The sequence below is a fragment of the Astatotilapia calliptera genome, chromosome 2 (genome assembly GCF_900246225.1).
Source record: "Astatotilapia calliptera chromosome 2, fAstCal1.2, whole genome shotgun sequence".
Classification (NCBI taxonomy): Eukaryota; Metazoa; Chordata; class Actinopteri; order Cichliformes; family Cichlidae; genus Astatotilapia; species Astatotilapia calliptera.
In genome coordinates, this window is record NC_039303.1 from 4,178,831 (window position 1) to 4,205,960 (window position 27,130).

At 42.5% G+C, this 27,130-nt stretch overlaps 1 protein-coding gene across 2 annotated transcripts in view; it reads right to left on the reverse strand.

Moving 5' to 3' along the window:
- Window positions 1-27,130, reverse strand: part of slit3 (slit homolog 3 (Drosophila)) — a 244,250-nt gene that overhangs the window by 63,092 nt on the left and 154,028 nt on the right. For both annotated transcript variants that reach the window (XM_026182115.1, XM_026182123.1), the window contains one exon: window positions 3,769-3,840. In XM_026182115.1, the coding sequence (XP_026037900.1) occupies window positions 3,769-3,840 (72 nt within the window). The remainder of the gene's footprint in view (window positions 1-3,768; window positions 3,841-27,130) is intronic.

Consider the following 27,130-nt stretch of genomic DNA (forward strand, 5'->3'; position numbering starts at 1 on the left):
GTGAGATGGAGGAAAGAAAGGATGATAGATTTTTGTGTTTAAATACGATTATTATCCAATCCAAAATAATATTTGTGACTGGAAAAGAAATTCTTAACAACTCTGGGTACAACAGGTCAGAAGAACACATCACTAAGAGCGTTTGAGTCCGCATTCGAATAGAACAGACTGAATTTTTTGTTTTTACACATCTTTGCCAAGGATCTTAAGGCTACTTTTTAGCTGAAACATGACAACACATACTCTCAGAGTCCTTTAGTCAACCCTCATTTCTCCAAGGTCTGTGAGAATATGACTCCTTCTAGAGTGATGGAACACAACACTAAATCACAATTTCTTTAGAAACAAAAAAAATCCCTAAAACACAAAATAAGGAATTACAAAAGAAAGACAGAGACAGATCTTTAAAAAAATGAAGAAATTTAATTTGGTCAGATGGGAAACAGACCAAAAACACGCCAAGCAATAATTAGAAACTATGAGTGCACAACAAGAGCAAGAGTGAAAATCACAAAATACATCTAAGGGTGGGGTAGGGGGGAAGGGGGGCAATTAGAAAAAGATCCTACTTATTAATATGGCCTTATTTGGTTGTTTTGGCTTGTTTTATTGCCCAGAATGACAAAATGTGATTAACATGAACATGCCCTTTATAGAGGTGATTGATCTTAAAGAGCCTGGAATAAAGTCTTTTAGCAGCTATTTGGTTTTGGTGATGTTTTTGTGATGTTTTTGAGACGGCATTTAAAATATGTTTTTGTTTTTATTTTTGTAAAATCAGTGGCAACTTATTTTATGTAGCTATAATCAAAATGCTTTTGTTGTTGGGAATTGACAGAAGACATATACCAATTAGCCATATTCCCAAAAAAATACATAATGATGTTAAATGCAAAATTCTGTTGGGAAACCTTGACCCTCAATCTGATCGTGCATCAATGGTAAATTGACCTGGACCCTACTTCATAACCCACGAGACCCCAGAGGTCTTTTGCTCTAGTGACCTAGTGGGTAACAGCTATACTGCAGAGGAAATGTTGTGGCTGGCTGCTTATCATAACGACTATTCAACTGACCTTTACACTTAAGATAAGTAGAATTGTTATCAGGTGACAACATTGAGAATTGATTTCAAGTGATATTTAATGCATTTAAATTATTTAAGGAAACTTGTCACTCTAATAGGCTTTTTAAAATTCACTTGTAGCATTAATTAAAAGGTTCTGCTCTCTATAGAAAGCATCAGGTGTTGTTTCACGGAGCTCACTCTCTACAGGCTGCACTGGCTGGACTGTATTGGCACCTCGAGAGAGAGAGTGAGCGAGAGATGAGGAGGAGGAGAAGGGTGGATGAACAGCAGAATGTCTTGTCAGCGTATTATATGCCAGCCGGGATATCTGGCCTTTCAGAAGACAGGCCTCCTTTTGTAATAAAGCAGAGGACAAATCCTGTTATGGAACAGAGATGGTCTCATTGATGCTAGCAGCGGGGGCAGTGGGTTTTAATACCGCTCTCCCATTATAAATCCAGTTTATAGTTGCACCCCTGCCTGGAGATAGCCCCGTCCTGGCCCACCTCCGGCTCAGCCTTAATTACTGACAAGTAGGATTAAAACACAGGGGAGAATGGGAACAGGCAGGGGTATAGAGAGCTGTGTTTATGTGTGTGTGGACTGTTGTTTGTGTATAGCTTAAAGTCAGTTTGAATGCATCTGTTGATGTTGTTGGTTGCAAGTGACTAGAGGCATTGTGCAAGCTGGTTAGGTAAATGAATGTGTGTCTATATATATGTGTGTTTATTCTTAGAGTCATGCTGGGGGGTTACTGGACACATCTTGAGAACAGTTGTGCCCCAAATAACACCCACACAGTAAAGTAGCAGTAGGAGTTCTGATCTTTCCACTGGGTCAAGTTTATGAATGAAAGACACCATGATGTGATACCATTACTACTAATAGGCTACACGGACACTGAAGAAAAAGAGAAAGAAATATGGATTATAGCTTCAGGGAAGGTGAACCACTTTTTCCTCAAAGAAGTTTTTACGCACACAAACACATACACGCACTTCTAGAACTTCTCTGCTAATCATATCAGGGACATCTCTAAAGATTTGATTGAATGAGTCGTTTTTATAAAGGCATCAAATTCAATACTGAGATCTGAGGGTGGCAAAAGAGAACGGTTAAAAAATTTAATAGAGAGAAAGATGCAAGACGGGGGGGGAAAAGCAGAGGGGGATGGTTACTGGACGTAAAGGAGATGTGGTAGAGAGGTAGGAGACTAACATGAGGCATAGAAAGAAAGGGAGGGGTAGGAAAAATACAAGACGAGAAGAGTAACAGAATAAGACAAGTGCGGAAAAAAAAAGATTGAAAGGACAGAGGAAGCAATAAAATGATCCAGACTTTACCAGGAAGGAGAAAACCAATGGAGATAATGAGGCGAGTAAAGACATTTTAGAGAAAAATGAAGGGAAGAAAGTGATTAAAAAAAAGCTGAGACATACTGTAGAAGATCGGAGGAAGATGGGACAAATATGAAGCAGAAACAGGGAAGAGGAAGAACGTGGAAATCAGAGGAGACAGTCACTCAGTGTTGACAGAAAACAGAAGCGGACGAGGGTCTCTGATTAAAAGATATTGGATATTGGTAACTCTGTACTCAATCTGCTGGTAACTGTGTAGCTGTGCTGCTGCCTGAAATCCAATTTTAAAAGCCTGATTTCAAGCTGTATTGCCACTAGAGTTGCAGCAGCATGCAAGAAAAATGGAAACCCCGCTATGTGATTGGCTATTGATGGCTGTTGTCGGTCAAAAGTTGAAGCACAAAAATGGCTGTGAAAGATAAATGGATCTGTGTAAATGTTATCCTGCTTGTATTTAGCTGGGTCTTATGTTTAAAAATCCCCATTTCAAAATGTTAAGTAGAGCGGTGTGACCACACAAGAGCCTCTCAGAAAATGATGATTCGGGGAGGAAATCCCATTTGGTGCATGCCATGGTTTGGCAGAATTCAACCCCAGTGTGGCCAGAAGGAATGCAACCCACGGTCTGTCTCACAGAAAGTCCCACGAGATTACGATTAGAGACTCCCTCGAGATGTTGTGCCATCACCTTGGCAACTGAAAGATCTCTTTCACACAACTAAGCAGAAAATGCACACATACACACAAACAAATCAAAGCCCCCTTTAAATCAGTCAGAGATGATAATTTGGCTTGGGTTCATCTTGGACCACAATAGTGTGTTTGTATGTGTGTGTGTTCACATCAGTAACATCAGTAAAGGAGGTTTCTTTTAATGAATCAAAGCAGATTGAACTATAGAGCCTAAACAAGTCTTTCTTGTGGCATTAATGAGGTTACCATTACTCAAGCGTGCATGTGTGTGTCTGTGTGGTACATGCACATATTTGTATTCATCTCTGTGTATTTGTCTGAAAGTCTTTATGTGCCTGTGTGTACGTAATGGCCACATGATTATTCACAGTCATGAAACAATAGAAGAGTCAGTCTCTTATTATGGCAAGATTAGCCAATCACACACTCTGCCTCCATCCTTTATATGTGTGCATTGTATTATGTGGTATGAGTATGGAACTATGCATCACCTATGTAGTGGTCCGTTGTGAGTTGAGTCATGTGTACAAGGTGTGTATTAATATGTAATAAAACAGTAACAGAGTCCTTGTGTATCAGTGTCTAGAGTATATGTTTGAAGATTTCTCTTTGTGCTTGATTGTGCATGTCAGAGTGTGTAATACTCACAGTGTCCGCAGCTTTGGCATGTGGTTGAAGCTGGATAGTGGGATGAGGGTGATGTTGTTGTTGTTGAGAGTGCTGGACACACAAAAACAGAGGGACAGGAAATCAGAGATGCAGTTTTTTTTACCAAAAGCCAATCTTGGTGCAACTCACTGGCCTTAAAATCGTCAGAATATATTTCATTGAAATAGAAGGTTTAAATCCCTGTCATAGTCACTTTATTGTTAGTTCTGCAATATGTAAGCGACATACACAGGATCAAAATATTGTTTCCCCTGGACTCAGAAGAATGAATAAAAAATAAAAATAACATAGCTACAAAAATATGTGATACAGGTATTAAAATAAAGAAGTATCACAGTGTCAATACTCCCACTACTTCTCAAAAAATTAATAAATGATAGGGGACACAGGTGGGGATGGGTATCGAAACCAGGTTCTTGTTGAGAACCGGTTCCCACTGTTTCAATTCCTTGGAGTTGTTTGCCATTTTTACAAACGATTCCCTTATCGACTCCAGTCGCCACGAATGACGTCACCACGTTGCGGAGCGTCATTTACCTGGCAGGAAACACGGTTATAAGTTTGGTTATACTTTACGAGAACGGATGACAACAGGGCAACTTGCAATACTTGCAAAGTAGATATTTCATTTAAGGGAGGAAACACTACGAATATGCAAAAGCATTTGCTCACAAAACACGCAATGACCTTACATGAATGTCGTGTTTTTAATTCCGCTCCGGACTCGTGAATCTCAACCCAGCAGCAGCGGTAACGTTTGCACGTCGTCTCCCGTTAATGCGGCAGGTAAATAATCAACTAACAGTGCATATTATGTTAGCGCGATCTGCCTTATTACAAACCTGCCATTACTGTGCATTTAGGTGACCATGATGAGAGAGACAGACAGAGTCTGGCTCAGATGCTGGCAGTTCTCGCTGCAGTCTACCGGTAGCGTCTCCTTTCAGGCCAGGATAGACGAATGTCACCGAGCAGTGACTCAGTTTGTGGTCAAAGGCTTGCACCCATTTGCCACAGCAGATGATTTTTGGTAAGTGAATGTGTTTAATTGTAGGCAGGGACATTACTGGATATTCTTGTGTAATTGCTACAGAATCATTTATGTTATACTTTGTTATTGCTACAGAAGAATATTTATTTTATTATTTTACATTTACAATGTTTTTTCCTGGAGACCCTGTGACACCCCATTGAAGAGCCGTAGGCTGGATCTCTTAAGATCTCACTGTTGGGTTTGTAAGGCCATGTTACTCCTAAATTTCTATCTTGTTCAAAGAGAAGATATAAAAGAAAGTTCTAAGCTAATCGATCTTAGTGTTCTCCTTTTTTAAAAAGAATCGATAAGAGAATCAATAAAGACTCGAATCGTTAAACAGAATCGAAAATGGAATCGGAATCGTGAAAATCTTATCAACACCCATCCCTAGACACAGGTTTCAAACAGGTTTCAGAGCTGTGAATCGAGAACCCTGAAAAGATTCAAAGTACATCTGAGGAGTTCCAATAAAGAATAAAGAGTTCTTCCAAAAAGCAGCCTATAAGAGGGAAAACAATCTTTGTTGTTCAACTATTATATTTAACCAAACGTTACAGCTCAACATGAGTAAATTATTATATTTACCAAGTATTTGAAATTTAACTCTGAATGGTTGTAAGAATTTACTTCTTCATCCATCTGTTTTCTACCATTTATCAGGGTCCGGGTTGTGGAGGAAGCAGTCTAAGAACACTTGCTGAATTCCTTTTCCCCAGCGACCGCCTCAAGCTCTTATGGGGGAATACTGAGGCATTCCCAAGACAGCTGAAAGATGTAATCTCTCCAGTGTGCTCTGGGTCTGCCCCACTGACTCCCCCAGTTGGACATGCTCAAAACATTTCACCTAGATAACTGAACCACAATGAATTTTGCTAGATATTTAGTCAGTTTACTAAGGAAAAAAACACACACAGGATGGCTTATTGCTCTCAATAAAAGCCATCAATTTCATTTTAAATCTCTTCAAAACAAAATGTTTGAATTTAGACATTTTGATTATGTGCAACGCCATCATATGCATACAGAGCATATACTGTTATTTCATTATTTATTAATACATGTACGTATAAACCCACACTCTTTCTTCAAAGCCTCTTCTCGTATATCTCATAAGCAGGTCACCTCTGTCTCTGCCTATTAGCTGCCTCATATTGTACACTGTGTCTCATATCTAGTATCGACATAAAGCGGAATGAAAAACAAGGCTGACTGTCATTACAGCCAAACACGCACATACACACAGCGTTTATTGATTCTCTGAATTTTTTTTTTTCTGAGGATATGGACAGAAAAATGCAGAAAATACCAGTGATCAATCAGTCTTAATCCTAGAAGGAAAGTACATGTGGTAGGCAGGACATAGATATGTGGCAATTAAAAAAGAAAACTACTGTTGTTGATATTGTGCCACCAGATTAACACTGGTGTGTCCTTCTAATGACTTTATAAGACTCTGAAACTCTACTAGCAGCAGGTGATCACTCAGAACAATTTTGTACTGATTTGCAGTGATTTTTCCTTCTAAAGGGGACAAGTGAATGGTAAATGGTAAATGGCCTGTATTTATATAGCGCTTTACTCGTCCCTAAGGACCCCAAAGCGCTTTACATATCCAGTCATCCACCCATTCACACACACATTCATACACTGGTGATGGCAGCTACATTGTAGCCACAGCCACCCTGGGGCGCACTGACAGAGGCGAGGCTGCCGGACACTGGCGCCACCGGGCCCTCTGACCACCACCAGTAGGCAACGGGTGAAGTGTCTTGCCCAAGGACACAACGACCAAGGCTGTCCAAGCCGGGGCTCGAACCGGCAACCTTCCGATTACAAGGCGAACTCCCAACTCTTGAGCCACGATCGCCAAATATGCCAGCAAAATGCCCTCTTAGCGTAACAAAGTGATGAATGTCTTTAATGAGGTTTTAAGGGTTCCGTTTTTCCCTTTTATATGTCCCATTCCATTCATCCATTCGCTTCCGCTTATCCTTTTCAGGGTCGCGGGAGGCGCTGGAGCCTATCCCAGCTGTCGCCAGTCTGTCGCGGGGCTAACACACAGGGACAGACAACCATTCACACTCACATTCACTCGCACATTCACACCTAGTGGCAATTTGGATTATCCAATTAACCTATCCCCACATGCAAACTCCACACAGAAAGACCCCGGCCTGATGGTGGAATTGAACTCAGGACCTTCTTGCTGTGCGGCAACAGTGCTAACCACCGTGCCACCGTGTTGCCTTATATGTCACCTTTCTAAAACAACTAAAGCTCTAACTATACTTTCTGTGTCCATGAGTCTTCAAGGGTCGACTTGGGTCCAAGTCAAATTTCGTCACTAGATGGAGAGCACAAGGGATGTTCAGATATCTGCTTGTTTTTCATGACCCAACAAATTTATCCACTAAGAATTTACGTCACAATATACCAATTTCACTTCCCAGATGGCGACTTCAAGTGGACTTGACTTCTCAAGAGCAAGAGCACATAATTAAGCTGTAAATAAGCATCCACAAGTTCATCCAAATTAAAATACATTAAAAGTAGAAGTAAAAGTGGAAGATTTTACTTTTATGTGTTTTTATTTATAAAAATATTATTTTACATTGAATTAAAAACAGATTTTGTACCACTGATTCTATATAATCAAAATAGACAGAAACTTCCAAATGGATGTGGGGAGAACATAAAAAAAAATTATGACCTCCTTCATCAGAACATGCAGGACTGTTCAAATGGCCTGAAGTCAATTTTTCACGGGACAAAGTACACAGTGAAGTCATGAGTTAATGAATGATCCTTGTTACAATAGAATACCCGGGATTTCCAAAATTTATATTACATTATAATTTTTCTGGAGGCTTGTTGAAGCCAACATCCACACAAGCCAGTGCAACCATTTTCTTTGTTTTTTTCCCCCAAGTTTCATGGATCATTAATTTTATTGGATAGAAAATGGGCCTAGTTTACTTTACATATCACCCGAAACCTTGTGTATTCAAAGAGTCATTGTTTCGAGAAGAATGAAGACTGAGTGGTCATTTTTTTATATCTGAAACCCGTTCATTTTTCATGTTTGACAGTGTGTTTTTAATGCTTTAAGACAAGGACGAGGTCAAATTTCTCTGACAAATGGCCGAATTTCAGGATGAAAGGATTTTTCACAGCATCTGCATTATGTTTATGCTTAAACATACAGTGTCACCCAGGTTTGATTTCAACCACAAAAATCAAGGATGGTTTATTTTACATACTGTACTGTCGTCACTGGTCCAAATAGGTTCATTACAGGGGGGTTTGCTGTGTTTTTACTAACACCCACTCAGCCTTAAAATAGACTGTTTTTGCTTCACTCTGTTGATGTTACTACTTTTCTTTCTCGTTAATTCTTTCTCCTTCCGATTCTCTTTCCACATTCTCCTCCCTGCCAGTATAGCCTCAGTGGCCTTGGTAGACGGATAAAGTTTCACACTCACTCTCAAATACACACACACACACACACACACATCGGGAGCACTGCTATGGTCAGCCCTGTCAGGAGTGATTCCACCCAGTATATATAATTTAATTGTGGAATAACAATAATTTCCCCCTGCAATTTCCCTGTCAGTTATTTTCCCACTCACCCTGTTCAGCCCCCTTCACTTCTTTCTGCCTTAATAAAGTAGTGACTGTACTGACTTACGCCAAGGTAAACACTAAATACATCATTTAAAAGTCCATGACTATGTTTTATATTGTGGCCATGTTTCCCAGCGCATTTTACACGCCTTAAGCCACAACTACGCCGGCAAAAGAAAATGAGGTATTCCTTGATTTGAAGGGATCTTAAAAAAAATGCAAAGAGAGGAATTGTGAGACGCTGAGTGATTGTTAGATAAGACATGAAATTATTTTGCTTACTTAAGTTACTTATGTTTGGCCAATGGTTTTGTTGCTTCCAGCTGTTTGAGGGAGGCTTTTCTTTAAGTTTATTAAATAGGTTCAGCTGAATAGGGACACTCTCTCTATATATGAGTTTCTTCAACTTCTATCATAGTGACAATTTCTTTCTTTTTGGAACAGTGCTAACTTCAGTAATATTTCATACATATGAAATATTTCCTACACGTATATAATCCTGTTGTTTGCCTTATCTTTGTTTTTAGTAAACAATCTCATTAGTTTATTTAAGTCAAAATTGCTGTGTAGTTAATTTATTTATGGTCTCCCAAAGATATTACAATTTCTGTAATAATTAAAGTAAACAAAATCTGACAACAATTAGATTTTGTTTACTTAACGTTTGATATATTATAAGCTGCTGTAGTTAAACTACCATTACACTGGTGTGTTTTAAGAATCACAAATTATTAATAGTAATTAAGAAAAAGCAGACTAAGCATGGCTGAGTTTGAGTTAACTTTTGAGGTATCATTGTATTCAGGGACTGGCTATTTAAAGGGCCAGTTCAATTAGGGCACCAAAATGGCTCGAGTCAGAATTGGTTGCAGCCTTAAAACTACATACAGTGGAACCCCGACATACAAAATTAATTTGTTCCCGAGGTTTCGTAAATCGAGAATTTTCATATGTCAAAGCACCCATCGCGCCTTTTGAGTGAACGATAGGCTATAGGCTAATTGCTAACTGCAACAACAATACGCCGTTCAAGTGGAACAGCGAACGCCAAGGGGGTTGTCACATGATTCGGAAGGCATTGTGGGCATTGTAGGCATTCTGGGCTCAGCCAATCAGAGCCAGTGGATTTCGTTACGTGGGCATTTTGCCGTAACACGGGCAGAAATATTGCCGTTAAGTGCCTTCGTAACTTGAATTTTTCGTTAAATGGGGTATTCGTAAGTCGGGGTTTCACTGTACTATGGTTACACCACAAAAAACACAGTGCAAACAGGAACAACGGCTACGTAATCATGCTCCCAGTTACAAATCCTTCACAAGTGATGTTATATAGTCAGGAAAAGAAAACATGTTTATGCACTGTCTATTAGCATTCTGGGTTACAGTGGTGGGATTATGTTTGGAATAAGAAAGCATTCTTTGGATTTTCAGTGTCGTGCATTGCTATTTTTGTACAAAATCTGTGTGAGGTAAACAATTATTAGGAGGTTAACAGAGATATTTAATATGTGTAAATCATTTCACCTGCCTTGGTAGTTCTAAGTAGTCTAAATTCCTATCTGTTTTTAATCTTGTAACTAAAAACCACCAGGAGATCGTTAGTTAGTAGTCAGTTATTATTATTGTTGGTGAAATGTTTACTTCACCCTTCTACTTTTATCCTTATATTTGCCTCCTATCAGAAACAAACTCTTCATATGTATCACTTTTAATTTGAAATTTGGTTTTCCTACATTTCTGCCTTCTAGGTTAATTATACATGAAAAGCCAGTTTGGAAGAAAAATCACATTTTGTTTTTGCAGTCACAGTAAAAGAGAGCTCAAGGACTTTTCCAACAATAGTGTTTGCAACACACAATGTTTCTATTATAAAATGCCTATTCAGCTTTTTTTTTCTTTTTAATTTGAGATAGGCTGCAGTGACCGCTGCAGTGGTATTGCAGAGTAGATCCATGACTCTTGAAAGTGTGTATGTGCGTGTGTTTGCCAGTCTTTACGTGTTTGTATGTGTGTGTCCACGTGCGAGTGTTCCTTTTATGTGTGTATTCTTGAGTCAGCATGTAGTGTACATGCTTGCGTGTTTGTGCGATGCAGTGATCTCTCTGTTGCAGTAAAAGGGTTTCTGCAGTCAGTGATGGAGGAGACTCTTTAGAGGCAACCCACCAGGGAGATGCTATCGCTCGCGTTTGTATGCATCTGTGTGTGTGTGAAAGAGAGCGATGTTATCGTATGTGTCTTTGCCGCAGCCTACACACCGAGGTCAAAGCCTAGCTCGTCAATCTCTTCTTCCCAATGCACGCACATTCTCAAAAACCAAATTTTCCCTTGTGGGACAATTAAAGGATTATTCTATTTATTCTACTTTATTAGGTACACCTGTTCAACTGCTTGTTAATGGAAATATCACAAATCAAATTAGCTACCAACCACATGGTAGCAAGCCAATGTATTAAGCATGTAGACATGGTTGAGACAACTTGCTTAAGTTCAGCCTAAGAAGAATGGAAAAGAAAGGTGATTTCAGTGACTGGTTGTTAGTGCCAGATGGGCTAGTCTGAATATTTCAGAAACTGCTGATCTACTGGGGATTTCCCACACAAGGGCTTTATAGAGAATGCTACGAAAAAGAGAAAATACACAGTGAGCAGCAGTTGTCTGGTGAAAATGCTTTGTTGATGCCAGAGGTCAGGCGAGAATGTCCAGACTGCTTCGAGTCTCTAAATGCACAACATATCAAGCGTTGAAAAACTAACGACGTTGTGAAGCAAAGAGAGAATCCAACCTGGTACTCGCAAGATCAAATTAAGGTTATACATACTGAACTTAACTAATATTGATCTCACCATTTTTCCTTGACTTTTTTTTATCAGGCAATATAAAAAAGATCGTTGGCTATCATTGCACAAATCAGCTAAGTAAGGAATAATAGATTCATTAATCATGTTTTTTACTTCTAATTCTACATGTACACAAGCCTCTGGGACTCTTAAGAGCAATGTAATATTTTAAGTCTTTTATCTGAAATTAAAATTGAATAAAATGCCCTCGCTCTATAGAATGATGTAACCACAAGGTTTGTTTTGAGCACCAAGTTATTTGACCTTTTATCTAAAAAAAGAATTTTTATATATTAAACTCAGGGTTGCCTGGGTGTATTTTCATACATAATCAGTTGTACACGGGAGTCTGCCATTGTGCAAGTTTATGTATGTAATAAAGAGTACTTTCTATTAGTCTCTATTGTGTTCAATCAGCCTTAACAGACACAGATCAATACACAGTCTGAACGTCTGAATTACTACAGCCACTAAAACACAACACTGTGACTTTATGATTGTGATTACAACCAATATTGACTTCACATTTAATATGATTAGTCTCTCCTGTAATCACTGACGTTAGTGATGGTCTGTGAAAAAGACAGGAGTGATGACTGAATCACCAAACAGGATGTGAAGTTTGCCATAAAATAGTCTTTACTTTCTCCTTGTAAGTGAATTATATGAAAAATATGTTTTAAATCTTAAAACAACATATAATCTGTCTACCCTGAAATCTTAAATCAATATTCTTTTGTTAATGGAAAGAAACCATTGACTGAAACTGTAACAAAGTAACTGTATGGCTCTGCTTACGATTGCTTTGTTAGTAAAGCTGATCAAGCTGCCTCAGTCATTATAGAGCAGCCTCTGTCATGACAAATATATGAGAATACAAAATCCTTTTTTCTGAGTCCTATTAGATGAATGCCATTGATGTCATTGTGACAATTTGTTGAGTAAATGGTTTTTCCTCTAACATCTGTTGCATATGCTGAGATGTACCAGGGGTCTTTATTGGTTTTAGTCCAAGAAAAGTATCGGAAAAGATAAGAGCATAGTATGAACGGTTTAAAAGCACGAGGTCTGATGACGCCAACGATTGAAGTGGAACAATTTTGCTGCAAAATCAAATTATTTCCCTAAAAACTGCTATCAGGGGATTTGCCTGGAGGTGTCATGGTCCTGGGCCATGTGGGCCCAGTATTCTTAGTTTTCATGTGTTTTTGTATTTTGTTCTTTATTTAGGCCATGCTTCCTGGGTTGATCTGTTACGTTGTTCCTCATGTGTTTTCCCTTCGTGACTCTTACCCCCTGTGTGCCCCTCTGTGTATTTATGAGCCCTCGTCTCTCTTTGTGCTTTATTCTATGTTTTCCCTAGCCCGTTATGTCTGCGTTCTTCCCGTGCTCTCTCTCCTCCTGTCTGAACCTCTGCCTGTACCCGTCAGCGTTATGTTCACCCCGCCCTGTCTCGTTATGGTTATCTGTGTCACCTGTGTTCCCCGTGTGTTCCCACTTTCCTCGTTAACCCTCTGTGTATTTCTGTCTGCGTCTTCCTCTGTTCGGCGTCGCGTTCTCCCTCATGTTGTGTGGATCTCCCTGTGTCTCTCTGCGTATGTTAGTTTACTTTTCCCAGTTTAGTTTTGTATTTCCTATGTTCTGCCATTCCAGCATTAAAGCTGTGATTTTGAGTTCATCCCCGTGTCTGTGAGTTTTGCGTTTGGGTCCTCCTCCTGCCTGCCACACAGCGAGTCATGACAGTAGAACGCGACCAGTAATGGACCCAGCAAACTCCGTACGGAACCGGCAGCGTGCAGGCTCCGCCTTCCCTAACGAGAGGAGAAGGCAGGAGGCTCGGCATGCCCGGGAGCGCGAGTCTGCCTTCTATGGGACTCGGTTGGCTCTAGGTGGGCCGCGCAGCCTCCAAACTGCAAACGCTGCTGCCTTTTCCCCACATCGTCCCACGGTGATAAGAGTTGGAGGATTCAGCCTATCGCCTGCCACAACTCCTCCGGCTTTCTCAACTTCCGGTTCACCTCCCCAGTCGCCGCCCATGTCCTGCGCAAAGAAGAGGGTTACTCGGCGGCCGAGGAGAGATTTCGTGCCTCCGACAAGCAGCCTATCTCCGCTGCAGTCCTTTGCGCTCTTCCTGGGACTTCCACGCTCGGAGCTGCACAAGCTCCCCGTTTCTCCGGCGCAGCCCGGTTCGTCATCGGCTCAGTCAGCCGACATCACCGAAGTGTCTGCGCCCACTGCCTCGGGAACTCACGGCACAGTTCCCAGGAATAAACGGCGCTCACGCCGTCGCCACCCTAAAGTTACTGAGCAAACTCCGGTGGTGAGTGACTCTGACAGTTTTTTCCATGCCACTTCCAAGTCGGACCGACTCGGACGATATTCTGCTCCTGAGTCCGCTGTTTTTCAGGTCCGTAACACATCAGAAATCAATAGTGAGTTTGAATATGACTGTTTCTCCAGGGCTCATAATGTTTCTAAGTTCACCTCCGCACCTATTAAGCACGAGACTGAGTTCATTACCCCCCTAGAGACTGCTGTTCATGCTGAATTAAAGAATCCGGGCACTGTAAGCTCCATGCGCGTCATCCCAGAGGCCATTAACGCCGTGTCTGGTAATTCTGGGTCGGTTAATCCTGAACCTGCACTACCTACCCTCACGCCCATGTTTCAGAGTGACTATTTTTCCTGTGCTCCTCCCAGGTCAGCAGCAATTAACACACGGACTGATAATCTCGCCTTAGAGAAGCAAAAGACTATTGAGCTGCATACTCATGAACAACACCGTAAAGTTAACAGTTCTGAGGTCCCTGTACCTGCTGAGTATAAGACCGTGAATGGTGTTTCTTCACTCCTGGACTATGCTGCTCTCCAACCTATATGTTTAGAAACAGTTTGTGTGAATGCTCCTGTGTCCGCAACGGATCCCTTTGTGCCCGGTATTACAGACACTGACTCTGCTAGACCCGGACCTTCCTGTGCAATGACTGTTTTAGAGACTGCTACACCTAACATGGACACCTTTGGGCCTACAGAGTTACTAGGGGTGGCCCGCCATGAATCTCTGTTCGCTAACACTGTTTCTAGCTCCACTAACTCGATTTTCCCTGTGTCTGTTACTGCTCCTGAACTCTGCTCTCCAACTCCAGTTCCTGTAACCAGGGCAGCGCGGGCCCAGCTTTCCCTTGCTCCCGTATCAGTTCCTCGGGAGAAGGTGGCTGAGGTCCAGCTGGTCCCTGCTTCTGTCCCCAGCCTGGCAGAGGCTCCGTTCATCCCGGCACCCGTATTTGCTCCTCGGGTGGGGTTGATGGACACCCAGCCGTCGCCTGCTCCTGTTCCGGTTCCCCGGGTGAGGTCAGCCGTGATCCTGCCGACTCCTGCACCCGTCCCAGTTCCTCGGGTGGGAGCGACAGAGGTCCAGCTAGGTCCTACACCTACACCGGCCCCCAGGGTTAAGGCAGCCAGAGCCCAGCTCATCCCTGCACCCGTATCTGTTCCTCGGGCGGGGATGGCTGGTGTTCGGCCAGGCCCGGCACCCGTTCCTGTTCCCCGGAGGAGAACAGCCAAGAGCCAGTCACCAGCTCAGTCACCAGTTCAACTCCCTGTTGGCCCACCATCTCTGCAATCACCATTACAACTTGCACTTCTGTCCATAACGCAGTCAGTAGCACAGTTATTAGCACAGTTTTCTGTTCTGTCACCAGCTCCGTCTCTAGCTCAGTTAGCTCAGTCACCAGCCGAGTCTATAGCTCAGCAACCCATTCAGACACTGCCAACCTCAACTGAAAGCCTTTGTGAGCTTTCTCCGCCAGCTGAGGACTGCGCGGTGCTGACAAACTTTGGACAGACTGTTTGCCCTGCACAGCCCCAGCCGTTGCATCCTAAGCCGGCTGCGTGCCCTGTGCCGCTACAGTTAGCGTCCGCTGTGCCAGAGGTCCCCGCACCTGCTGGCTCTGTATCCGTTTCCGCTGGAGGTTCAGGAGAACCTCTCCAGCACCTTGTCTCCGCTGGCGGCTCTGCTCAGCCCGGCCAGCACCTCCCTGTCTCCGCTGGAGGGTCCGAGGGGCCCGTTCAGCCACCCGTCTCCGCTGGAGGGTCCGAGGGGCCCGTTCAGCCACCCGTCTCCGCTGGAGGGTCCGAGGGGCCCGTTCAGCCACCTGTCTCCGCTGGAGGGTCCGAGGGGCCCGTTCAGCCACCTGTCTCCGCTGGAGGGTCCGAGGGGCCCGTTCAGCCTCCTGTCTCCGCTGGAGGGTCCGAGGGGCCCGTTCAGCCTCCTGTCTCCGCTGGAGGGTCCGAGGGGCCCGTTCGGCCTCCTGTCTCCGCTGGAGGGTCCGAGGGGCCCGTTCGGCCTCCTGTCTCCGCTGGAGAGCCCGAGGAGCCCGTTCAGCTTCCTTCCACGTCAGCTGTACAGGCTGCTTCTCAGCCTTCTAGGAATGGCGTGAGCTTTCTCTCCGCCTCAGACTGCCTTCTGCTTCAGCCGTCTCTTCCAGCTGGAGGGCCCGAGGGGTCCGTTCAGCCTCCTGTCTCCGCTGGAGGGTCCGAGGGGCCCGTTCAGCCTCCTGTCTCCGCTGGAGGGTCCGAGGGGCCCGTTCAGCCTCCTGTCTCCGCTGGAGGGCCCGGGGGGGCCCGTTCGGCCTCCTGTCTCCGCGGGAGGGTCCGAGGGGCCCGTTCGGCCACCTGTCTCCGCTGGAGGGTCCGAGGGGCCCGTTCAGCCTCAAGCCTCGTCAGCTGGAGGGCCCGAGGAGCCCATCCAGCCACCTTCTACTACGCCTGGTCCAGCCTGTGCTTCGTCAGCTGCAGCAGCCTCCGAGCCTTCGTCAGCTGCAGCAGCCTCCGAGCCTTCGTCAGCTGCAGCAGCCTCCGAGCCTTCGTCAGCTGCAGCAGCCTCCGAGCCTTCGTCAGCTGCAGCAGCCTCCGAGCCTTCGTCAGCTGCAGCAGCCTCCGAGTCTTCAGCCTCGTCTGTCGCGGCTTCGGCCTGTGCTTCGTCTGGTCCTGTGCCCACCGGGCCATGGCCAGCACGCCTGACACTGGAGAGCCGCCGCTGCCTTCCGCGCGGCCGGCCCCCTGAACCGCTCCGTCGTCTCCTTCGCCGCCGCCGCTGCCTTCCGCGCGGCCGGCCCCCGGAGCCGCTCCGTCGTCTCCTTCGCCGCCGCCGCTGCCTTCCGCGCGGCCGGCCTCCTGAACCGCTCCGTCTCCTTCGCCGCCGCCGCTGCCTTCCGCACGGCCGGCCTCCGGACCAGCTCTGCCACCTGTGCCACCCGCCTGGTCGGCCCCCCGACCGTGTGACCCGTGAACTCTTGTGCCTGTGGGCTCTGGGTCGGCCCCCTGAACTTTATTTTGACTACAGTCATGTGCTCCTGTGTTTTCTGTTGTTTGTTTTGTGTCCCGTTCTGGTCCCTCCGTCCTGGTCCCCCGCCTCCCGCCCTGGGTGGGTTGTTTTCTGTTTTTGTTTCTCGGGTTTGGGCTGTCAGGCGCCAGCCCTTTAGGGGGGGGTGGTGTCATGGTCCTGGGCCATGTGGGCCCAGTATTCTTAGTTTTCATGTGTTTTTGTATTTTGTTCTTTATTTAGGCCATGCTTCCTGGGTTGATCTGTTACGTTGTTCCTCATGTGTTTTCCCTTCGTGACTCTTACCCCCTGTGTGCCCCTCTGTGTATTTATGAGCCCTCGTCTCTCTTTGTGCTTTATTCTATGTTTTCCCTAGCCCGTTATGTCTGCGTTCTTCCCGTGCTCTCTCTCCTCCTGTCTGAACCTCTGCCTGTACCCGTCAGCGTTATGTTCACCCCGCCCTGTCTCGTTATGGTTATCTGTGTCACCTGTGTTCCCCGTGTGTTCCCACTTTCCTCGTTAACCCTCTGTGTATTTCTGTCTGCGTCTTCCTCTGTTCGGCGTCGCGTTCTCCCTCATGTTGTGTGGATCTCCCTGTGTCTCTCTGCGTATGTTAGTTTACTTTTCCCAGTTTAGTTTTGTATTTCCTATGTTCTGCCATTCCAGCATTAAAGCTGTGATTTTGAGTTCATCCCCGTGTCTGTGAGTTTTGCGTTTGGGTCCTCCTCCTGCCTGCCACACAGCGAGTCATGACAGGAGGAGCATGTAAAGTTCTGATAAACTTTCTTTACTACATCACTTTAATCCATTCACTTTTACAGTTCTCCGTTTTATTATTTGTCTGGCCTTCTGGCAATTGTAGCAGAAGCACAATAAGTTCCCATGCCCCTCTTTGGACATTAATAGGTCTGAAGGCTGTTGCCAGAGATTAAACAAATGTAAAGGATTACATACAGAGAAACAATAAGAATGATAGGAGTGGACAATTTAATTAGAGTAAGATTTAGCTATACTTTTTACCAGCTGGATACTGTTGAATATGGTAATGTGACCTCCAACTAACCTGCTGCATTCAGCACACTATGTCTACAGCTGAGTGAAATTCCATTCTATATAAATACCTAAAATAAAATGCAAAAAAAAAAGGTTATTCTGCTGTTAATGTTATCAGGTTCAATCAAGCAAACATGCCTGTTTTTAAATTGAATCTTTTCAGGATGAAATTGGAATTCCAGTGCCGTGACTGAAAAAATATTGATTGGACAGATTAAATGCAAAATGTTATTTGGCTGAAAATAAAATGAGTTGAAAAGCAAATGGGCTGGATAAGTTAAAGCAAGTACAATTTGTTTCAGAGATGAATGTTGATTCTTATTCAAAGCATGTAGTAAAATTAACTGCAAAGCCAATGTAAGCATTGATTTTGAGTATGGAGTGTTAAAAGGTTTAAATTCAGCCTCTGACCTGGAATCTTCTTGCATTTACAACATATTGTTTATCTCCTGACATAAGCATTTATGTAGCTACTACATGATACCTAATTTAAATTCATCGTATGGTGCATATGTATTATTTTTTTTAGAAAACTACAGCCAGCTAGTTAGGTTCACAGGGAGGAGGCCAAATAATGAGCCAAATCTGGCCAAAACCGATCCACACTGTGCCATTAACAGACAGGTTTTGTACAGATTAAAAATGAGATGGGGGGGTGGGAATATTATATATATATATATAAAAGCAATGTTAGTGGTTAAATTCTGACTTGAGTTTCTTCCTCTGAGTGCTTTCCCACACAGACGCTGTAAAGGGGCTGACTATCGAAAGGCCTTAAAGACTCTTTGAGTTGTCTGAAGAGCCCTCAAAAAAATCTTCCCCCAGACCTCATTACAGCTTTAAGGAGAGGAGGCAAAATGAAATGCACGGACACTTCAATGCCACATTTGCCTAACTTCTTCATACCTCACACTTTTATTACAAAGAGAGCTAAAGTAACAAGGAGGGAACTTATAATGCATGTCAATCAAATAGGTCATGTCCATTTAACCTTTAAGGATTTACTCCTTTACCTAATGACAGACAGACAAGTGGTGGGATCTGTCTATAGGGACATCTAGAGATAAATATGTTTGTGTATGTCTGTGTGCATGGGTGTATGTTCAGGGCTGGACAGCCGAGTCAGACAATGAGACTACCGACCCTTGAAGTAATCAGTCACAGAGAGTCACGCTATGGTGCAGCCCTGTGCAATGTTTCTGCACATGTAGGTGCGCATGTGTGTACGAGTATGTGTGCTTGCAATGTTGCGTTTGGAATTATTGCCTTGTTGTCTGTGGGTATGTTTTGTGAGCAGAGAAAGAGATTTCAAGGATGCAAGTGTTTGAATGAAAACTAGAGTATCTTCATAAGTGTATGTGTTAGATTGTGTGTGTGTGGGAGGACGCTGAGAGTGTGAGCCACAGAGAAAGAAATGGAATATATCAATGAATGCTCCTGTCCTTGTATCCATGTCTTTTGATGAGGAGATTCTTACTTGTAAGTGATTTTTGACCCTTATGACTTTAACACTATAACACATCTATAAAAGGCTATGACGTCTGCAAACAGGCTTTACGGCTTTTGGAAAAGAAGTAAAGCTCTTTGAGGAAGAGCTTTTAGTACTTGAATTGTCTCATTCTTTTTTTTTTTAAACTTTCCCACGGGATTTAATGCCTACTTTCTCTGGCAGCCTGGTGTTAAATCCTGCATGTGTGTTCTGTTTGTACCTGTCAAGTATGTGTGTGTGAGAGCTTTCGGTCCTTTGTGTATACGTGTTGTTCAATGCATATATGCGCGCATGTGCGTGTGCGAGCTAAGCGGACTGGTTTAATAAACTTTCGAGTGTTTGAACAACCAAAGTCGCTCAATTTCACCCACTCATCTCTGAGAAAATTGACATTTCCAGAGTGTTGCTGTTGGAAACCACTCTGGGAAAGCTGAACTGTTTACAACCCAACCCCAAAAAGCACTGAGAGGTTGAGAAAATTACTAGCTATTTTTTAACCAAATTTTGTTTAAGTCTAAAATTATGACAAATGAGTACACGAGTGACCACTTTTTATTTGATGTACGAAACAGTAAAGTACAAATCATTTTTGAGTGAAATGTTGACATTATAAAAATGGTCTGTTATTTTTATATAGTTGCACAAAAACAGGCTGGAAGACGAAGAGAGGGAAGAAAAGGCTGCCGTATTGGTGCTTGAATTAACTGAATAATGATGTTTGCATTATTCCTCACTGAGACCAGTGGGTGCTGACTGCTGCAAGCTTTTCAGAAGGACGAAGGGGGAAAAATATGCCTGTTAGTGTACCAAATTCCTGGAAAAGAGTTATATAAATCAGTGGAATAGTAAGGAAATCCTGGTGAAACATCCAGGCTTCTTGAAGTGGGGTGTAATTGAAAGCCCACATGTGGGGTAAGATTATAAAACCATTCCTTGACACCACAAACTGATGATGTTGATTTTAATCAAATTAGCTGACACTATGTAAACGGGACCACATCATGTTCATCACTGGACAATTCCATGTGGTTTGGCAGGAGGCTGTATGTGTGCGCCTGAGAGTGAGAGAGAGCAGCTCAGGGGCTTATTTGTGTGCATGCGTGTGAATATGTGTGTAAGAACACAATGCCAGGTTTTTGCTTTGTGATATTTCATAATCATTCAGCCCTGTATTAAAAACGAATAATGAATGCAATATAATATGGGCTTCTAAAATGAAAATCTTGGAGGAGTCGTGTGAGAAAAAAGAAAGAAAAAAGAAAGGAAAAAAAGGGTATTAGAAAGGTTGGAAGACATCTACATAAAAAGCTACTGAAGAGACCATTACACCTTAAATGACAACAAATTAGATTGCAGATTGCCTCTCTTCTTTCACTCCCCTCCTCCCTTGTTCTTTTATTTTGCTCCCATCTTTTCTCAATTGTCTTCTAGCCCTGCTTGACTTCCATCTTAAATCTCCTTTCACTCTCTCTTACTCCTCTCCCTCATCACCATCTCTCCTCCTCTTTCCTGTCCTGCCACCCAGTGGGATGTGATTAATTGTGCGTGGGTCAGGCTGCTGGCGTCGAGCTCTTCCAATATCTGAAGCTGGTCCCACCTCTGCATAAGCTCTGCGTTACCCGTTCCCTCCCTCTGTGTAAATCGGCTGGTACTGACTTAATGTGTTACCTGCATGGCTGTTTAAATTTTTTACACTGCCTCACCTCCTCTCTCCTTCATTATGCAATCTTTTATTAAACAGAACCAAAACCAAAGTTAAAAATGTCTCATTTCAGCAGCATAAATATTAAAATAATGGATATTTAAATTATGTATATTTAATTGTAGATGTGTGTATATGTAAAACAGCTGGATGGAATGAACAACAAGGTAAAAAGAAATTATCACCAACCAAGATTTGGTAGGTTGTATTTGGCCAGCGAAAATGCTGAGCCACTGTCAGTGCTCCTTACTTGTTTTTCTTCACCTATTCCTCTTTCCAACATCTTATCATATAAATATGTCAAATTATGTCAAATTGGTGTTGCCTAATTTGTTTAAATTGTGATGACATGGCCACTGGTATTACTCAGCAGATTGCACAGGAGACCCAGGCTACTGCAGGGGCCTGGGTGTGAGTCTGCCTGGAGTTATTTCCTGCTCTCTCTCCCTGTTTTCCTGTCTACTCTGCTTCCCGTTGAAAAAAAATGGATAAAAAGGCCCAAATAAATCTTTTTCTTTCTTTCTTTTTTTTTAAGTAAGCTGGCACCTTTAAAGCAATGCCAAGGGAAAGTGAATTTGGAGGTCTGCTATGGGAGACACACAATTCCCCTGATGGTGATGTTGCAGCCAGCCATAAAGGCCAACAAAGTTCACGCTGGGAGGTGCTGTTAGCTTCAAACCAACACACAACCATCCCTCATGGGATCTGAGTTCAAGTCCCCTGTAGGACTAAAAGTTTTAGATAATAGGCTTGCTGTTTTTACTTTCACTGGACTGGTTAGGTTAGGATTACAAAATAATCATGGTTGCTGTGTTTTCATGGGAATATTAATCTGAATTGTTTAGACAGTTACGCCCTAAATTCTGTAACATCACAAGTAATATGCTATTAAGATTTTTTTTTTGTCATTACATATGTTATGAATATTCGCTTTTCCCTCCTTGCTCTTAATCACATGCACCTTTTTCACTTTTTTAACTCCTTAAATAATTTAAACAGTTCAGGTTTTTTTTTCCTCCCAAAGCAAAGCTGGCTCCTCACAAACCCACTATTGCCATTCCAATGGAAAAATAGCCGTCACAGTGCCTCTTTCTCTCTTTTGAAGGCCTGCTTTTCATTCCCTATATCCTCCCAGCATGTTCTTCCTCTTCCACAACTTTTCACCCACCCACCCCCCAAAAAAGTCGTTATTTTGTAAACAGTAGCTACCTTGCATACTTAGCTCAGCTCCTCTCCATTGATTTTATTTCTCTCTTTTCTTTCCATACCCACCCTCCAGTACATTTTATACAGCTGTTTCTAAACTTTTAGTTTCTGACTGCTACTGACCCTCTTTCATTTTCTCATTTTGACCCGCTGCCTTTCTTTCTTTCTCTTCCTTCCCTCCCACTGTGCCTCATCCTTCTCTTTCAGGTCAGACCCTCTGTCTTTGCCAGGGTGCTGGTTGTTGCCAGGGTGTGATGGCTCTGCTGAGCCCGCTGACTCAAAGAGAAGCCGAAAGGCCAGCCAAACCAAAATCACTGAACAGCAGAAAGCTGCACTGCTTTGTTCTCTTCTGACCCCACTGTGCATATACGCACTCACACACACGCGTGTGCACAAACATGGAGAAGCATTGACAAAGACACTTGAAAACATGCATCCACTTATAGGGAATTTGTTTCTGAATCATCACAAGCACACACACCTACACACATCACCATTTTCTGTATTACTAAACTTTAGTTTTGAGCGAGGTTTTTTTTCGGGGGCTTCAATCCAGCACCCACGCGTCACGGATACGAGACAGATCTGGAGGCAGGAGGCAACCACAGCAATGCAATCGTTACTGGGGGCACTGAGGCTAGAGACACACCAACTGCACTGGGGATATTCTGACGTGTAAGGCAAGCGCATATACACACACATGTGCGCGTGGTTTTCTGTACCCACCAACTGTTGTTTAATTTTGACAGTTGTACCACTGGAGCTGTACAAACAACTGCTTTATTTGGACAGGCATTAGGTTTAAATTACACTCACGGCAAAAGTTACTTTACCTACAGTGGACTAAACATTTTCCGTTAACTAATCTTAAGAAAGAGTTGGTTTATTTTGCTTTGTGACGGCTTTCAGTTCAGCTGAAGCAACCATTAGAAACCCTGGAAGGCAGATGATTCATGCATCATGCGCCATTTAAATCAAACCACATGGGTATTTTTATATTACAGTACTTATATAGATAAATCTATAAAATTCCCAAAGTTTGGTTGCCAAACGAAACATGGGTTAACAATTTTTTCTTATTTTTGATGTTTTAATTGTTTTAATCGACTGTAACATAACATATATAACATAATATAATGTAGTATAAGCCTATAGGAGTGCAACACAGACAATGCCTTTTCACCTTAATGTGGCATTGAAGTGTTAGATCAGCTCGGCCAGGACACATCACTCTCATAAAGAAAGCACAGCTCTCCTGCTGGCAGTGCAGTGCGTGAGATTAGTTCCTTATTTCCTATTTCACCATTTCTTGTGTTTTTAAGCTTGCAGCTAAACTGATTTAAGTACGGAGCCTCAATCAGTGAAGCTGAGGCCAAGAGGTCAACAGCTCAGTAGGTGGAAACATAATTTATTGCCTCCTGCTTTCAAGCTGGATGTACACATAAAGCAACAAACAAATAAAAAGTAGGAGAAATAGGTCACTTTGGTCTCTCTGATTGTAAAAATAATCACCAAACTATCCAAATACATAATCTCACAGCTTGACTAACCATTATTTGACATTAACATGGAAATAAGTTTATTTATATATGTTATAAACATTGATGAAAGGTTGGGTAAATGTGGTTGAAAAAGCATGGCAGAAATTAGCAGAAGAGATGCGAGTAAATAATCTAAAAGATGAGAGGGAAGCAGGAATTAAAAGGAAGGCAAATGTGCAGAGGAGGTATACATGACTGGAAAAAGAAGAGGAAGAGTATAAAGACAAAGAGAAGAGGTAATAAGAAATTTAGATGAAGAAATATTTGACATAACCGAGTCTGTGTTTGAAAAGGGGAGTTACAGGCAAAGTGAAAGTCACCTTGTGAAGTTACAGTGCACTGAGCAACTCTGTCCGTCTGCCCTCATGAATTATGACAGTCGTCGGCCAAAACCTCACTGCTACACACACACATGCACTTCACTTTCCTTTTTCTCACTCTGCCCCTCTCGTTTTTCTTTCTTAGCGGCACAGAAAGTTGTGCTTCGCCGAGAAAAGTGATCATAAAATATGCAGCCGATCCACTGCTCTTCTGAGTGCTTCTCAGACCTCTTAGCTCTCTGTGTGTTTGTAATGTGCATATGGGCATGTCATGTAAATGGCAGACTCTCGCTCTCCTTTCCGATTTTTCTGTCAAACCATTTTGCCTGCCCCGCCTTCATCTGTCTGTTTTTGCACGTGTCGATTTTTCTATCGGTCTTGGTTGCAATTAATAAAAACATCAGTGTTTAAAGAAATAAAATTCAGTTCAGTCACGACACCTGTTCTGCTTCTCGCCATTATTAAAGCTCAGTCCTTTCTCAACCACCTCCCCCCTCTAGCTGTGCTTGAAAGTTTTGTGTGCAATCAACAGAAAGATGGATCACTTACACTATTTAAAAATATGCAGGTTTTGCTTCAGTTTTATTTTACATATTTGCTCTTTGTGACTGTAAATATACAAAATATATTTAAATAGATTTAAAAAGATGAATGCAAATGAAATGCAACATACCTTTAAACTAGCTTCATTTTAATAAAGAGGCTGTTAATTGCCTTGCAATTGATGCTGTTTGTATCACTTTGTTAACATAAACTTACCAAAACAATTACAGACAATAAGTTTCTGCATTTTTAATAATTAATTCCATATTAATTTCCTCATGAGTGACCAGGCTAGACACTTCCGGAGCACTGCAAGCTGATTTTGGCTTTTCACTTTACATGGGTGTAACATCCCACTATGAGACTATAGTTCGGATGAACAGGCTGTACAGATAAAGCAGTTGTACGTGTTATTGGCCTGTGGAAATGTTAATAGTGGGGTTCTTTGTCGCAAGAGCGTGTTTTTTTCCCTCAAAAAGCAGCACAATTAAAATGCCAAGGTTCATTAGCGTAATTGAGTGCAGTGACTTTGTAGTGAAACACGCAAAAAAGTCTCATCACCTTAAAAACTTTCAGATCTAAAGATAAACGATTAAGTGAAAATTCACCCTCTTTTTAATGAAATCTATTTATATCTGAAAATGATGAAGTACTTATCATTTATTTTCATTAATCTTCGTTGTCAAGAGAGGGGAAAAAAAGCGAGTCAAAAGATCAGTGAGCAAAAACTGCATCTAATTCAACTGGTTGAAAACTGGCCGATGAATAATTATTAATTAATCAGCTTCCTATCCGCCTGACCTGGCTTCTCGCAACTACTCAATGAGTTCTCAGAAACATACATACTTAGCTTATGTGGTGTGTGTGTGTGGTTTTGGTGCATGTGTGCATCTGTGTATGGGATGTGCTTCGCTGCCAGAACCGTTTATGAATTTATGATTGCGTATGCATGGATTTATTAAGACACTTCTGCATGTTTTTTTCCACTCTGTGTGTGTTTCGCTGCATGTGCACATAGTTGGGTGCCCTTTCCCCATCTCATTGGGATGCAAGGCGTGAGCCTGTCGAGTGAGAGCTGTCCAGGCTAGCTTTGGAGTCATTAGTGCGCTCGTTAGTCCAGTTATGTTAAATCTAAATTACCATTCATCATCACACAGGGACCCATCATTTATTCTGATGTGGCCTGGCAGACACATGCACTAAGTGGATTAACTCATTCAAAGACACGCAGACGCACTTGCCAAAACACAATGGAATTCAAAATCAGGCGTTAGCTATGTGGTAAGTGCTTTAAAATAGATTATATATTATTGATTGAGACATTGCTGAATTAGAATTAATTGGTTTGCCCTTGTGAATATAAACCACGTAAACTGCACCCTCCTGCAAACAAATGCAACAGAGCAGTGAATAACAAATCATCATGCTACAATCTACTGTATAATTTTTTAATAGGCTAGACTAAACTGTCACCTTAAGGTTATAAAGCCCTTACAGGCTGGCAACCCTAATCCCAAGACCACACTTAATATTCTACAGTAATTAATGAAGTTATAAAAAACTTCTCCATGCAGTAATAAGTCAAAACAAGTTTTTTTAAAAAGTGCACGGAAGGAAATTAAAACAAGTTTTGTGGCTAACAAGAATACATTTTTGTCTGCTACTTTGAATTCTTGGTTGGTACAAAGGAATAGAAGAGTACATGGGAAAGACTACAAGGTACAGCAGTGTGAGGCTGGCTGCATTCAGCACTGGCACTCAGCATTAAATTAGCTCTCGCTGAGTAAAAACACACTTCGTGCGCTGGCACACACAGTCATTAGCCGCTGCAGGAGGAATGCCTACCATCTGCGCTGACGTGATTGCGAGGACGAGGTATTCTCGGGAATCAAACTGACAAAGTGGATCGAGCAGCTTCTCTGCCAAATATAAAGACTGTGTTTATCACATAATTACATTTCCACTTCTGCTGTGTTTATTGGCCTTACAAGTTTGAGCACACACAGTTTTGACCATCAAAGGCTTTAAAAAAAAAATACAAAAACGGTGGAATCAAAGTATTAGGAGGAAAGCCGACTGTGGGATTGCTGAGTTTAATGATCACGGTGCTCTTCACAGTAATGCACTGAAGAAAAGTCATAGTTCAGTCTCCGTTGTTGTATTTGCATTCGTAGTTTGACTTTTGAGAGATAAAACAACAGCAAGTCTTCACCCCGCTTAGGATGCTTATAACATACAGGTCAGAACAGGATATGCTTTAGAGCAAGTCTGATTTTTGTAAAGGATGCAAACAATCAAAATGTGTTTATCAGCATAACCAATATTAATCTGAAACCTTCAAAGCTTGCATAGAGATGAAAGGACCTGTCAAGTAATTAAGATGAATCTTTTTGTTTCATGTTTAGTGGGAAAGCAGAGTGACATGCATCCATAATGTGTGCCATTAGGAAAACCACTTGTTTAGAATTATTTCGCAGCACTAATTGATTCTGATAGGTGTTTAATGACGAATATGATAAGGCCACCCCGGTGTGCATTCTTTCTTGATTTTCAGTAAAGACCAAACAAAAGAACAAATCAAGGGTGACTCTGCCTCTGTTTTCACGTGTGATAGAAAAACGATCCCAGGCTTGTTTAGGCATTTTGGTATTCACCCAGAACTGT